At 53.8% G+C, this 15,794-nt stretch overlaps 2 protein-coding genes across 2 annotated transcripts in view; both read left to right on the forward strand.

Moving 5' to 3' along the window:
• Window positions 1-444: 444 nt before the first annotated feature.
• LOC128847227 (uncharacterized) lies at window positions 445-6,582 on the forward strand. Its single transcript, XM_054046595.1, has 2 exons — window positions 445-705; window positions 4,375-6,582. The coding sequence occupies exon 2, from the start codon at window positions 4,550-4,552 to the stop codon at window positions 6,458-6,460; it is 1,911 nt and encodes a 636-aa protein (XP_053902570.1). The 5' UTR covers window positions 445-705; window positions 4,375-4,549; the 3' UTR covers window positions 6,461-6,582.
• A 2,883-nt stretch (window positions 6,583-9,465) lies between these two features.
• Window positions 9,466-15,794, forward strand: part of LOC128847362 (zinc finger protein 850-like) — a 34,310-nt gene continuing 27,981 nt past the window's right edge. Inside the window, exons 1-5 of the mRNA XM_054046752.1 lie at window positions 9,466-9,610; window positions 10,885-10,967; window positions 11,533-11,659; window positions 12,592-12,705; window positions 13,040-14,585. Coding sequence (XP_053902727.1) covers window positions 10,944-10,967; window positions 11,533-11,659; window positions 12,592-12,705; window positions 13,040-14,585 — 1,811 coding nt within the window. The 5' untranslated portion in view covers window positions 9,466-9,610; window positions 10,885-10,943. The remainder of the gene's footprint in view (window positions 9,611-10,884; window positions 10,968-11,532; window positions 11,660-12,591; window positions 12,706-13,039; window positions 14,586-15,794) is intronic.

The following is a 15,794-nucleotide window of genomic DNA, read 5'->3' on the forward strand; positions in this document are numbered from 1 at the left end:
TATCATCATGCCAGAATCTGGCTGATCAGTGAGTTGTTAGTTTCCAGTGACACCTTTTAGATACCGATCATGGCCCCAGTGAGTTGGGCTGGTCAAGGCAGCTGAAACTCACTGCCAAAGCCCCTGGCCCTCTGGCATTGGGATGCTCTCAGGGTTGGAGAGATGCACTGGTCCTCGGGGAGCTGCAGATCAGGGATTTCCGTGGGTATCCGGTGTTAGGGGGTGGGTACCCTAGGGGCACACTTTGAAGGGACTCAGGAGCTGGGATCTGTTGTTACCCTGCAGGGCAAAGGCAGGGCTGGTGTACTCCGGGGGTAGGGTGACCAGAGGTCCTGATTTTAGGGGACTTGTCCCACGTCCCGACCTTACATTGGTCGGGACGCACTTTGTCCCCATATCCGGGGGACCGCGGCAAGCCGGCGCCACTCACTTGCTCTTCCGGGGCCCCTGGGGCAGCGCTGCACAGCTGAGCTCCCAGCAGCGTCCGCCCTGCAGCAGCAGCCCGAGGCGCACAGAGTGAGGCAGGCAGGGAGGAGTTCTCCGCAGCTGGGCTGCATGCTGGGGGGCGTGGCTTGTAGACGTAGGCAGTGGGCAGAGAGACTGAGTTCCCGCGCCCGCCTGGACTTGACCCGACCCCCAGCCACGCGACCCTCCAGGCAGGAGCCAGAGCGGGACCTGGTGGCTGCTTGCTGCGCGCTGCTCCGGGTAAGCAATCAACTTACTCCTGCTTTTGCTGCGGCTGGGCTGTGTGTGTGCCTGGGGGGGATCCGCCGGGAGGCAGCGAGAGCGCGGGGTGCTGGGGGGGGGGGGGTTATAGAGTCCCCGTTCTGCTCTGCTGATGCAGGGGGCCGCTGGCCCCGGTGAGCACGGGGCAGGGAGCCACCTTCTTTCGGGAGGGGGCTAAGCATAGCAGTACCTGCACCCCCCAGCCCGCTGGGAAGCAGCTCCTCTCTTGTGGAGGAAGGCGCCAGTGGGGGGTGGGGACATTGAGTGATTGGGGAGGGGGGGTGAAAATAAAATAAAAAAATAGGGGAGGAAAGAAATAAGCCAAGGAGGGCGACTGTCCAGCAGGGTTGGGGGGAGGGAGGCTCAAGTTGTGACAAACGTTCTGAAAGATTTCGATGAAGCCTGTGTGCCTCAGTTTCCCTATATTTTGCATGGCTACCCAGTGGGGGAATGGCCAAGCAGGTGTGGAACCTGGCGGCCAAAGGGGGGACTCCCAGGGAGGGTGCGGGGCGAAGTGACTCCGATTCCGAACAGCTGCGGAGAAGGGAGCGGGGTGGGCTCGGGGGAGACCCCCGCTCGCCCCAGCTGGGGGCTGCAAGGCTTTAGGAAATGGGGTGAGCCCGGCCCTTACCTCTCTTGCTCTTGCCAATCTGCCCCGCTTGGGGGCAGGGGCGGCAGGTTATATGGGCGCGTGGTGCCTGAGCACCAGGAATATTCAAGCCTGGGGGCTGTGCTCCACCAATATTTGGAGCTGGGTTTCTCCCTTGGTCCCCCCCCCCCCCCCACAGCCACCACCCTGTAGTCCCCCACTCCTGCCCCACACTGGGCAAGGGGCAGCCCCATCCCCAGTGAGGCTATGGTGAGGGGCAGGAGCAGGGGAGGCCACACATGCAGGGCCGGCGCTTCCACTAGGCGGTCGCCTAGGGCGGCAGGATTTGGGGGGCGGCCACACCCCAGCCCCACCCCAGAGCCCTCACCTGAGGGGAAAAACATGCAACTTAAAGTTGGTGGTCAGTTTGGAGTATCATTGTGTTTAGCACAATACTTGATTATTTTACACCCTTTAAAGTATATAACTAGTCGTATACAGGTGTTACGAAGTGGGAATGTTCTTAATGTTTTCTCTGAATACTGTGTGGGTGCCTCAGTTTCCCCTATGCAGTTCTTAAGGATCTAGATGGTGGGATAAGGGGGGGGTGATTGTTGTAGAGCCCTAGAGGGCCAGTGTGATGCTGGCTGCACAGAGAATGGCCAAAACCCTGCCTCCGGGCAACTGATGGCCTGGGCCACTCTCCTGCAAGGTGCCAAATGAAGGTGTTGGAGAACAAAGAGATCAGGTGGGCTCCTAATGCCTGGAAAAGAGACAAAGGCCAGAGGAGGGAGTGTCAGTGCCTGGGTGGACTTCTGGGAAGCGCATGGTGTGGAAGGGGATGCTGGGATGCTCTGGAACCACTCCTTCAAAGCCAGTCAGGACTCTGGGAGAACCTCCTCTCTCTGAGCATACTGTTTCCAGGGCAAGAAGCTTACACCTTCCTGGGTCTGACCTCGGAGCATTCAGCATGCCCTTCCACACCGTGCGCTTCCCTCAGCGGGTCCGCCCAGGCAGGTCCTGGGGCAGCCAGAGGGCCCTGCACTCCAACTCTGCAGTCAGACGTGACTCTAAGCCAGCCAGTAAAAGAGAAGGTTTATTAGACGACAGGAACACAGTCTAAAACAGAGCTTGTAGGTACAGAAAACAGGACTCCTCAGTCAGGTCCATCTTGTGGGGGTGGAGAGCCCAGACCCAAGTTCTGGGCCTCTCCCCATTTTCCCAGCCAGCTCCAAACTGACACTCCCTCCTCTGGCCTTTGTGTCTCTTCCGGACAAGGAGGCCATCTGATCTCTTTGTCCCCAACACCTTCAGTTGGCACCTTGCAGGGGAAACTGAGGCACCCACACAGTATTCAGAGAAAACATTAAGAACATTCCCACTTCGTCACAACAGGTGCAACAAAATATAATACTGTATATTGAAGCAGGCAAGTGCTGCTTCTGACTTTCCACTTTTAGTTGACCCTTGTAATCTTGTGGCGCTGACATGTTGTAGCTTCATTTTATATCGGCTTACAGGGCGGGAGCGGGGGGCCACCACCAAAAATTATACAAACCTGCTGCCTATGCTTGGGGGGCCTCTTGTTCTGCCCCCCCCCACTCCCCTGCGAAGAAGTTGCTGGTAAATCAATGTGGGCTTGTGAAAAGGGCACCACACACATGCCATGCTCAAGGAGCAGTACTAGAGAGTGGGTGCCTTCTGAGGTAGTGCTTTCACCACCACTGCATGCAAGGCAGGGGCTTGGAAGCCACAATCTATCTAGCCCATGGCACAGACAAGATAACTAGTCTAATCAAAATAAAGCTTGGATGTTTTCCCTTAGTACAGACTGCAGGACTAATCCCACATTCTGTATTCAAACTTACTGATTACAAGTGAACACATGGTGCAACAAAGCCTCATAGTACTTAAAAGATAGCTGCAACATGCTCACAGTGCAGAAGAGGGGAGATAAAGTCTGTATTCCACATGCTGTGGCCACACCTCAGGGTATGTCTACATTGCAATTAGACACCTGTGTCTGACCCAGGCCAGCTGACTTGGGCTCACAGGGTTCGGGCTAAGGGGCTGTTTCATTGTAGTTTGGACATTCAGGCTTGGGCTGAAGCCTGGGCTCTGTGAGGTACGGGGGTCCCAGAGCTCAGGCTACAACCTGAGCCAGAATGTCTACACTGCAATTAATGGTGTGGCCAGGTGGGTCCACTGACCCTGGCCCTCCGCCTGCTCCTGCTCGCTTGCAGCTGGCAGACCCTACAGCCCCAGCGGCCCGGCAGGGGAAGCGGCACCGGCGCGGGGTGGGGTGGGGGGGGGTCCCTCTCCCGACTGGACTCAGAGTCTGGCGGGGGGGGGGGGGGGCGGTGTCATAAAGTCTTGTAAAAAACATCCACTCACACACACATAGGCGAGACAAACATTGGTATGGAAAGGATGATTTGCATTCAGAGTCAATGATTATTCTGACCAGTATATGGCATCCCACTTCATGATGGCAAATTTTGAAGATTTAAAATAACTTTAGCCACAAATAACACACCAAAGCTTTAATGCAAACCTGTATTTGATTCAAATGATTTATGCTGTGATATTTTAAACATGCATCCCCTCTTTAGATGGGCTTGATCAAAACTGACAGGCAAAATACAGTGAGCAATGTCCGTTAAACTTTATGGGTAGAGAGGAATGTATGAAGCAGAAGGATGCCTACAATGTCATGTAGCTGATCTGTGACTTCTAGGAGCAATACCCCTGCAGCCATGGATGGGGCACTAGATGGGGAGGGCTCTGGGCTCTACACTATCCGCCTCTGCACATGCTGATTCTACACAGGGCAGGCTGGGGCTGAGCACTGCTAGGCTGCTGCCCAGTTCACTTACCCACATTAGCAAGCAGGGATTGCCCCTGGCCGCGTACATCTGCTTGATGTACAATCGGGCGCCATTGTCCCGATATTCAGGTAAAATTTTACTTTTGGTAGTGAAATAGAAAATGAGTTGATTGGGAATGTCCCATTAAACCTGACTGTGATTGGTTATCTACTGGCATTTTTGGTTTTTCAGGTTGTTTTCCGGTGTAATGCAAATTTACGGTAGTGTACAGTTCTGAACCACAGTGCATACCGTAGGACAAACTACAGTGGGCACGTAATAACACGTAAGAAGCACAGAGACTGCGCAGTTCTTTTCAGTGGCTAGCTATCTAGCTAACGGTCTTCAGCCGAAAACCCCACCTGAAATGGCAACGGCAAGGGAGGAGCCAACTACCAAAAAACAAAAGAGACAGTGCAGATACATGACAGAATGGGAAGCCACTTACACCTGGATTCGGAAATCCTATGTGTGTGATTCAAAAGCCTTTTGTAAATCATGCAGGAAGGAATTTCCCATTTGCCATGGCGGTGAGGCTGATGTTAAGCATCATGCTGAATCAAAAAATCATGGACAAAACACCCAGACTCACAAGAGCAATACCATGATCTCACATTTTTTCAGCAAGCCAAATGAATCCTTCAATAACAAGGTTATCGCTGTTGAGCTAACTCAAGTTTACCACACAGTAGTCCATCAACACTCCTATCGCTCGTGTGACTGTGAACTTAAACTGGCACCTACCTTCTATCCAGATTCAACGATTGCAAAGCACGTCAGCTGTGGCCGGACTAAAGCGGAGGCATTGCTCAAAAATGTGCTGTCACTGCTCTCAACAGAATTTTTAAAAGACCTCAGCAAGCCAGATGGTCCCTATTTCTCAGTTGCCACAGATGCATCTAACACGGGCAATGTGAAAACTTTCCCCTTATCACTGAGATACTGGACACCTGAACATGGGGTCCAAGATAAACTGTTAGACTTCTATGAGCAAAGCGAAGAGACCGCAGAGGCAATAAGCAACACATTACTTGAAAAACTTGCGATCCACAAACTAGACCTAAACAAAGTGTCTTCCTACTGTGCTGATAGTGCAAATGTGAATTATGGAAAGCAACAATCAGTGTACCAGAATTTAAAAAAACAAAATGAAAATATCTTGCCAGCGAACTGCCCTGCCCATATTGTGCACAATGCCGTGAAACATGGTAGCAATACCCTACAAGTTGACATTGAGACTCTGGTGATTAAGATGTTCAATCATTTCAGCAGTTCTGCTAAGAGAGTAGCAGCACTGAAGGATACGTTTGACTTTGTGGATATGGAGTATGCCACTTTACTGCGCCATGTTCCAACGCGCTGGTTGAGTCTTTTCCCAGCTGTAAACAGGCTTGTAAATAGGTGGCAGGCTGTTAAGTGCTACTTTGTTTCTCTGGGCAGTGAGAAGTGTCCAAAATTTCTATGGATGCTGTTCTCGGACAGGGAAAACGGTGAACCAGGTGAGGGGCCTAGCGAAGTTGAGGTTCATCTGTTTTTCCTCCAGAATGTCCTGAAAATCTTCAATGATACTGTGCTCTGTTTGGAAAATGAGAGTATGACAGCATGTGAAGTGTATGGCATAATGAATACTCTGAGAACTAAACTTCAGCAATGGAAAAATGACAAATTCTTTGGCTCCAAAGTTGAAAGTGCATTAACTGAGATGCTGCCCGTCACTGCTGCATGTCTCCAGAAAGACTTCCTGAAATTTTACCATGTGTCGATCCTGTATTTGGAGGAATGGTTTGATTTTTCAACAGCTGGCTACTTGTTCAATACCCAGTGCTTGAACATCAAAGTTAATAGGGTATTCGAATTCAAGGATCTGTCTGCAGCCGTGACAGCTGTAAACCTTCAGAAAACAGTGGATCTTGATCAGCTCTATGATGAATACTGTATCATCAAAGACATCAACTCCAAGTTGGAGCCTGGAAACTATTCAGTTGGGGAACTCTGGTCTCAAGTGCTGAGAAACAAGGACAGTAGCACTGAATTCCCGAACATGGCAAAGCTGGTGTCATACGTGCTCAGTATACCCGTAAGCAATGCATACTCTGAGCGTGCATTTTCAATCATGAAAGGTGCATGGACTGATGTCCGGAATCGAAGCAGCATAGACTTGGTGCGGAGTGAAACCCTTGTCAAAATGAATTTCCAGATGAGTTGCAAGGACTTCTACAACTTTGTGATTGCCCAGAAGCAAGTTATGGCTATGGCAAAGTCAGCCAAAAAGTACTAGACTTCTGGCATATCTGAGAGAGATGCAAATTGGGAAGTTGATTTATTGACTGAATAAAAAACCCGGCCCTTTACCCCTGTTCTTTGTTTAGTGTACAAATAAATCTGTATGTTTTAAATATGTATTACGATTAAGTCTATAATTTAGACTCACTGATTCCAGACCTTTGTGATGTAGTTTGCTTCAGCTGTCAGTGGCTCTGTGACTGCGGCTGGAGCCAGAGCTAGAACCGGGACCCTTCACTCCCCTGCCCTGCAACTGGATCTGACTTGGCAACCAGGATCCTGCACCCCTGTCCTGCAGCTTCAGCCGGGGGCTGGAGCCGGAGCCCTGTGCCCCTGGCCCCGTGGCTTCTAGTGGGGGCTGGAGCTGGGGCCATGAGTCCTTGCCCTGTGTCTTGTGGTGCGGGCTGCAGCAGGGGCCGTACAACCCCTCTCGTAGGGCCCCCTCTCATGGCTCTGTGCACCTGTGTCTGTCGTTGTTGTTCCCACCTTCCACCCCTGCTCGCCCAATGTGTCCTGATATTTCACTCTTGCGATCTGGTCACCCTACCCGGGGGAGAGTGCTCCAGTGGCTGAGGGGCTGGATCTGGTAGGGGGCTAACACCCAGCTGGCACAGAGCAGGTGAAAGCCGGGTGAATCCCAGTCCTGGGTGCGCTGAGCAGCCTTCCAGCACCTCTGCCTGGGAATGCACCACTGGGAACCCCTCTGCTGGAGTGTTAGGGCTCAGGGTCCTGTGCTCTTGTGAGAATGATGTCAAGTGCCACCCAGAAAAGCCAGCAGATGCGGGTGTGGGGTGATTCTTCTTGTAAACTCTTAGCCCAGGAGTTGGAGCAGCCACCCTGCTGTGAGAGACCCAGGTTCAGTTCTAGCCTTTGCCTGATGGGGGGAGGAAAGGATTTGAACAGGGGATGCCCACAGCTCTCAGGACAGTGCTGTCACCATTGGGCCATGGGGACTCCCAATGTCAGAATCCCCCCATTTCCTGTTTTACTTTGGGTTTCATTGCAGAGTCCTTGGGAAAGGGGACGGGGCCTTCCCAGGCAGGTGCCCCAAACCCTGGACTGCAGAGTCAGTCTCGTGAACGTCCCACCCGGGCTGGGCACAGATCGGGCTTTGATGAAGATCTCTTCCCACCACAGAGCCTGCTGGGGGAGCAGCAGCTGTTCAGTCCAGGCTTCCAGATCCTCATGGAGCAAAAAACAGAGACAGATTGAGAGCAGCCTCCTCTGTCTCTCTTTCCCACCTCTGGATACAACAGCTAGTGAATCAACTCCCTCCCCTCCAGACCCCCAACCCTGGAGGAATCCAGTGCAGTGAGAGATGGATTAAGGGATAGGCCATATAGGCAGGTACCTAGGGCCTTATTCCTGGGTGTGTTGGGGGTCACACAGGAGCCTGCTCATTGGGGAGAAGGAGCAGTACTGGCTGCCCCACTACCCACTCCAGAATGTCCCAGGCCCAGCCCCCATTTCAGAAGAGGGGGCACCAGAGCAAACTCGAGTGAGTGCTGTTGACACCTGGTGGGGGCCAGAGTTGAAATGGAGTGAGTTGGGCTGTGATCCCCGTGCACCAGTCCCTGAACCAGACTGGCTGGAGTTTGCTGGTGACGTGCAGGTGTGTGAGAGGGAGCTGCAATCAGTGCCCAGCTGGGAGAGGAGCAGAAGGGATCCCTGCTCATGGGGGTGGGGGGAGGGGCAGACATGAGGGGGTTTGGCCTAGAACCCAGGGATGGGTTAATTCAGCCCTACAAATAACTCCAGGAACCTGGTGGCAAAGCTCTGAAACTGCCATGACCCAAGCTGGTATTTCTGGCCCAGGGCTGGTAGCCAGTGAACCTGGTGTGGAGACAAGAGACCAGCTCTGATCAACTGTTCCCTGTGCCAGTCTGTTACCAGAGTGGCAGGTTTCAACGTAGCTGTGTTAGTCTGTATCAGCAAAAACAATGAGGAGTCCTTGTGGTACCTTAGAGACTAACAAATTTATTTGGGCATAAGCTTTCGTGGGCTAGAACCCACTTCATTGGATGCATGGAAAATACAGGAGCAGGTATAAATACATGAAAGGATGGGGGGTTGCTTTACCAAGTGTGAGGTGAGTCTAAGGAGATAAATCAATTAACAGCAGGATACCAAGGGAGGAGAAATAACTTTTGAAGTGGTAAGAGAGTGGCCTATTACAGACAGTTGACAAGAACGTGTGAGTAACAGTAGGGGGAAATTAATATTGGGGAAATTAAGTTTAGGTTTTGTAATGACCCAACCACTCCCAGTCTTTATTCAGGCCTAATCTGGTGGTATCTAGTTTGCAAATTAATTCTAGTTTCTGAAGTTTCACATTGGAGTCTGTTTCTGAAGTTTTTTTGTTGAAGAACTGCCACTTTTAGGCCTTTTATTGACACACACAGTCAGTGTCATGGAGAAATGTGTCCCCCGCCAGCTCTAGCTCTGGGTTGTCTCTCTAGGACCAGGAGCCCCATCACCCCTGTGTTCCTGTAGATCAGTGGTTCCCAAACTTGGTTCGCGGCTTGTTCAGGGTAAGCCCCTGGCAGGCTGGGAGACCGAGACGCTTTGTTTAGCTGAGCGTCCCCAGATACGGTCACTCGCAGCTCCCAGTGGCCACGGTTCACCGTTCCCCGCCCATGGGAGCTACAGGAAGCGGCACGGGCTTGGGGACTCTCTGGAACAATGCCCAATTCCCGCAGAAACCCCCCTCCCCGGGATCTGGGTCTCCCCCCCAGCTACACTGGCCTCTGTGCACCGTGCCCCCTTGATGCGGAGAGAAGCTGCTGGAGCCAAGGGGAGGCGGGCCCCCGAGGGGCAGGGTCTGTGGCGGGGGGTGGGGGGCTCCAGCGCAATGGAATCAGCTTGTCGCTAGGACCCAGGAGGAGCTGTTTGCCAGCCAGGAAGTGAATCGGATTCGGATTTCCTTGCCGCTTAGGTGACTCTGACTCCCGGCGAGATCCCCGCGCCCCGGCGGCTGGTGCTGGGAGCCCGGAGCCCGGAGCCCGGGCTGCAGCCGGGAGAGGGGAATCTCCAGCAGGGCCCTTCCCGCTGCTCCCCAGGAGCCTCTCCCAGGGCAGAGCCCCCAGCCCGGCCAGGCCCCTTCCCGGCCCGGCCCCTGACCCGGGGGGCCCCGCTCGGAGGGAAGGTAAGAGAGACCCGCCCCCCCCCGTCACCCCCGGGCTGCAGGGGGGGGTTTGGCCCCAGGCTGCTCCCAGCGGAGCTGGCTGCGATTCCCTGCCCTGGGCCCGGGAAAGCTGCCGCCAGCTCCCGGTGTGTGCGGGGCAGGGGGAGCCGGGGGGGGGGGGGCAGAAGAGGGGCTGGAAGTGGGAGGGCAAGAGGGGATTTGTAGGTGGGAAGGGATGTGTGGGCGGGCAGGAGGCAGGTGAAGGGGGCGGGATGCGGCAGAGGGGGCGCTGCATGGAGGATGAGGCAATGCAGGGGATCAATGTACAAGGGAGAATTGTGGAGCTCAAGGGTTGGATTAAAGGGGAATCTGTCTGGCGGGATCTAGTGAAGGAAAAAGGAGGATATGGGGAGAGAGGTCTGGGGAGGCTGGAATGTGAGAGCAAGAGGAGGGGGGCTGGGGAAGGGAGAGAAAGGCCGGTGAAAAGGGAGAGGGATGGTGAGAGATACAATGTCAGCTTCCCCGTGCCATGGATTCAGATCTCACCCACACCGCTGTCAGACCGGAGTCACTGCTAGCTCTGGCAGGGGGTGAGTCCAGTTGGGCGGATGAGATCAGCTGTCCCTGGGGGCTATATGGGGAATCCAGGGCAGCTCATTCATCAGCTGTTGTCACCAGGGCCGGCTCCAGGGTTTTGGCCGCCCCAAGCAGCCAAAAAAAAAAAAAAAAAAAGCCGGTATTGCGATCACGATCTGTGGCGGCAATTCAGCGGGAGGTCCTTTGCTCCCAGCGGGAGTGAGGGACCGTCCACCGAATTGCCGCCGAATACCTGGACGTGCCGCCCCTCTCCGGAGCGGCCGCCCCAAGCACCTGCTTGCCAGGCTGGTGCCTGGAGCTGGCCCTGGTTGTCACCAGACTAGAGGGCTCTGGCTATTGCTAAGGGAGAGGAGGAGGTGGGTATGTCTCTCTCTGTCTGCTCCTGGTATTAGAGCCCGGGAGTTGAGCTTCCTGGGACAGATGCTGCTGCCTCCTCCAGACTGAGCAGCTGCTGCTCCCCCAGCAGGATCTGTGCTGGGGAGAGACCTGCATTAACCCCCCTCTGTGCCCAGCCCAGGTGGGGACTTTCTCTGGTGGCTGGAACCAGCCCCGGGGGGAGTCCTGAGCTCTGCCTTCACCAAATCCTGAGCCGGACCTGCAGGACCAGTCTGCAGGGAGAGAGCCTGGGGGGAATTGGGGTGTGAAATGGACTCAAGGCCCTTCTGAAATCTCCCCCATCGCCCCTCTCACCCTGACAGGCTGAGGTGTCTACATTTCGCTCCAGATCCTCCCATCTTCCAGGGGACAGGGAAGGAAAATGGCTGTGATGGAGCCAGCTCAGGTAGGGGATTTTCAGGGAACTGCAGGGGCAGTTGCTCTAGAGGGGGAGGGGCAGGAAACACACACGTGAGGCAGGGAGGGGCCAGCATATGACAAACCAGCTGGGATACGTTCAACCTGGGTCTGATTTTCTGAACAGGCCCATTGTCAGGGGGGAACATTCCCCCATTTCTGAAACAGGAAACAGTCTCCTGGGCAGGGCTGGGAAAACTGACCAGACTCCCAGTGCTGGAGCCTGACCCCAGTGGCCGGAGGCTGCTGTGAAATACGAAGGGAAGCTGTTGGGATTCCTGTCCCTTTCCCCGCAGAGCTCTGCTTCCTGTATCAGCCTGTGGCTGGCAGATGTGTGGGAAATGACCCTGCCCTGCTCCGTGTGCTGGGGGAACAAGGAGTTCTCACCTTCTCCTCACCCCTGGAAGCCTCCTGGCTGTTCTGAGCTGGGTGGGGGTGGGATTCTGCTACTCTGGTCTTCCCAGAGCTTCCATTTCTTTATCTTTCCTCCAGCGTGACTACTGGGATTGTGGCTGGGGCAGCAGGTGCTAAGCGGGGGACTCTTGTTGTTTCAGATGCCGGTGACCTTCGAGGAGGTGGCTGTGTATTTCACTAAGGGGCAGGGGCCTCTGCTGGACCCCTCTCAGAGAGCCCTCTACAGGGACGTCATGCAGGAGAACTACAAGATGGTGACCTCACTGGGTAAGGGATTCCTGTGCTCTTAATTATTACAAGCTGGGCTGTCTGCGTGATCTGGTTAGTTCTTCCCTACTCAGTTAGATCAAAGTGAAATGGATCCCAGAGTCCATAGATCTAGTGTGAGAGAGACTTTCATCTCTCCATGCCCTCTCCAATGGGATTGGGGAGTCATAAACCTAATGGGCACACTCATTCATCCCCAGCCACCCAGCTTTCAAAGGGGCAGAAGCAGGGTATGATCCTGTCTGTACTGTTGGTGTGGCCCCATTCAACCCAGGATAGACGGACACAAAGTGGGGAAGGCAATACCTTTGGTTGGACCAAATTTGGTTGGTGAAAGAGAGAAGCTTTTGAAGCTTGTTATTTTGTTTTGGATCACTTTATGATCACCTGTTCTGTTCATTCCCTCTGAAGCAGTTGGCATTGGCTGCTGTCGGAAGACAGGACACTGGGCTAGATGGACCTTTGGTCTGACCCAGTGTGGCCATCCTTATGTTCACCCACAGGAGTTGGCCCAAGAAAAGCTATTACGTCACCCACCTTGTGTCTCACCATCCACTATGATCCTCCCTTGTTGGGACTGGCTCCAGACAGAGGGCTCTGGAGGTTTAGAACTAGGCAGGGATTTGACACCAGAGCTGTGTCTGCATCAGCCAGTCCCCCAGAGGGCACAGATCCTGGAAGCCCCCAGTGAGGCTGTGACAGCTCCTCCCCCCCACAGACATCTGCCTCTCCCTGGGGGCCTAGTGGCCATGTTCCCATCTGTTCAGATTCTACATCTGCATAATTACAGTGACCATGTTCCCACCCTTTGCGATTCCACAATCCCCCAGCTCAGCATGGGGCAGGTTAAACTCAGGGAATGTTCTTTGTGACAGATACACTGTCAATACTCGAAATACACCCTCATCTTCCTGATTTCTCTCTCTGAGCAGGATTTCCCATTCCCAAACCTGACTTGATCGCCTGGCTGGAACGAGGGGAAGAGCCGTGGGTCCCAGATATTCAGACCTCTGAGGAATCGGAGATCCCAAGAGGCAGCCACACAGGTGAGGAATCGGTTAAACTGACACACAAACCATATGGCAAGTGAATGAAAAAGCTGAGACTCCCAAAGGTGGGCTGTTGGCGAGCTCCCTGGGGTGTGTTTCACCCCACCCAGTCAGGCTGTAGCCAGCCGGTATGGTATCATCATGGCAGATATCACCCATGGCTTCCCACCCATCCTTTAGCTGTATGGAGTTTCCTCCCCGACTTTTCTTGCCTGGCAGTGTGTTGATGGGATGTGGAGGCAGAATCCAATTTCTCCATCTCCGCAACAGTCACTGTGTTGTGTTTTCCCCTCTGTGCTGTTCCCCGTTTTGTCCTTTCTCCTCAACATAGGGAATGACTCCTGTCTGGATGCTCTCTCTCCCCTAGCAGTTGATGAGATGATGATGAGTGAGAACAAGGAGAAGAATCCACAAGAGGAAGATCCCGAGCAAGTGGAATTGCAGGGGAACTTTTTGAGAAGAGCTGAAGGGAATTTTTCCCAATCCTTGGAACAGGGAAAAGCTTGGAGGAGTCAGCAGAGATCAGAGAGGCAGCTGGGAAACCACCCAATAAAGAAAGCTGATGAATCTGTTGAATGTGGGGCAGGATGCAAGGACCCCAGGGAAACCACAGCCCTGCAGACAAATCACAAGGAAGAGAAACCCTATAAGTGTCTCAACTGTGGGAAAAGTTTCAATCAGAAATCGAACCTTATCACTCACCAGAGAATCCACACAGGAGAGAGACCTTATAAATGCCTGGACTGTGGGAAAAGCTTCAGTCAGAGCTCACACCTTATTACGCATCAGAGAGTGCACACAGGAGAGAGACCCTATAAGTGTCTCAACTGTGGGAACAGTTTCGCTCAGAGATCCATCCTTATCAGACATCAGAGAATCCACACTGGAGATAAACCTCACAAATGCCTCGACTGTGGGAAAAGTTTTGCTCACAGATCAACCCTTAGTTCACATGAGAAAATCCACACAGGAGAGAAACCCCACAAGTGCTTGGACTGTGGGAAAAGCTTCATTCAGCGATCAGCCCTTACTACACACCAGAAAATCCACACAGGAGAGAAACTCTATAAATGCTTGGATTGTGGGGAAAGTTTCACTCAGCGATCAAACCTGATTTCACATGAGATGATCCACAAAGGAGAGAAACCCCATAAATGCTTGGATTGTGGGAAAAGCTTCCGTGACAGTTCAGACCTTCTTAAACATCAGAGAATCCACACGGGAGAGAGAATCTACAAATGCTTCGACTGTGGGAAAAGTTTCACTCAGAGATCAACCCTTACAAGACATCAGAAAATCCATACTGGAGAGAAACCCCACAAATGCCTCTACTGTGGGAAAAGCTTCATTCGGAGATCAGCCCTTACTACACACCAGAAAATCCACACAGGAGAGAAACTCTATAAATGCTTGGACTGTGGGGAGAGTTTCACTCAGCGATCAAACCTGATTTTACATCAGATTCTCCACAAAAGAGAGAAACCCCATAAATGGTTGGATTGTGGGAAAAGTTTCATTCGGAGTTCAAACCTGATTTCACGTGATATGAGCCACAAAAGAGAGAAACCCCATAAATGCTTGGATTGTGGGAAAAGCTTCCGTGACAGCTCAGACCTTCTTAAACACCAGAGAATCCACACAGGAGAGAGAATCTACAAATGCCTGGACTGTGGGAAAAGTTTCACTCAGAGATCAACTCTTACTAGACATCAGAAAATCCATACTGGAGATAAATCCCACAAATGCCTCGACTGTGGGAAAAGCTTCATTCGGAGATCAACCCATATTAGACATCAGAAAATCCATACTGGAGATAAACCTCACAAATGCCTCAACTACAGGGAAAAGTTTCATGTGGAGATCAAACCTGATTTCACGTGAGATGATCCACAAAAGAGAGGAAACCCAAAAAGACTTGGACTGTGGGAAAAGCTTCAAGAACAGCTCAACGCTCACTGAAACATCGGCGATGCCACACAGGAGACAGCTCTTAGAAATACCTTGACTGTGGGAAAGATTCAGTCAGAACTCACCCATTATCATACATTGAAGAGTCCCCACAAGAGAGAGACTTTGAATGTGGGGGAGGCTTCATCTGGTGATCCAGAAGTATAAAGCAACAGCAAACCCACCCAGGGTAGAGACCCCTTAGGGCAGGGGTGGGCAAACTACGGCCCATGGGCCAGATCTGGCCCCTCAGGGCTTTGGATCCGGCCCGCGGGATTACCCCCCATGGTGCCGCGGACCCCACGCCGCTCTCAGAAGCGTCCGGCACAACTTCCCTGCGGCCCCCAGGTGGGGAGGCAGAGGGCTCTGTGCGTTGCCCTTGCCTTCAGGCACCGCTCCCCCGCAGCTTCCATTGGCCGGGAATGGGGAACTGCAACCAATGGGAGCTTCGGGGGAGGTACCTGGAGGCACGGCAAGGGCAGCATGCTTGGAGCCCTCCCCTCCCCCCCAAGGGGCCACAGCGCTTCCTGGAGTGGCGCGGGGCCGGGGACAGGGCAGGCAGGCAGCCTGCCCTGGCCCTGGTGTGCGCCACTGCCACCCCGAGCTGCTTTAGGTAAGCGGCGCCGGGCCTGAGCCTGAACCCTGCCTGCACCCCGCCCCCCAACTCCCTGCCCTAACCCCCCTGCCTGCACCTCACACCCCTCCTGCACCCCAACTCCCTGCCCTGAGCCCCCTCGTACACCCCACACCCCTCCTGCATCCCAACCCCCTGCCCTGCACTCCTTGCTGTACCCTGCACCCCTGTGCACCCCAACTCCCTGCCCTGAACCCCCTCGTGCACCCCTTCTGCACCCAAACTCCCTGCCCTGAGCCCCCTCCTGCAGTCTACCCCTCACCTACACCCCTGCCCTGAGCCCCCTCATACACCCCGCACCCCTCCGTTGCCCCAGTCCCTTGCCTGAGCCCCTTCCTGCACACTGCACCCCCTCCCACACCCTGCACTCCCTCCCGCACCCCGACCCCCTGCCCTGGCCCTGCATACAATTTACTCACCCAGATGTGGCCCTCGGCCCAAAAAGTTTGCCCACCCCGGCCTTGGGGTCTCTCTGCACAGCAAAGAAAAACCCGTGGCTGACCCA

The sequence above is a fragment of the Malaclemys terrapin genome, chromosome 13, assembly GCF_027887155.1.
Source record: "Malaclemys terrapin pileata isolate rMalTer1 chromosome 13, rMalTer1.hap1, whole genome shotgun sequence".
Taxonomy (NCBI): Eukaryota; Metazoa; Chordata; order Testudines; family Emydidae; genus Malaclemys; species Malaclemys terrapin.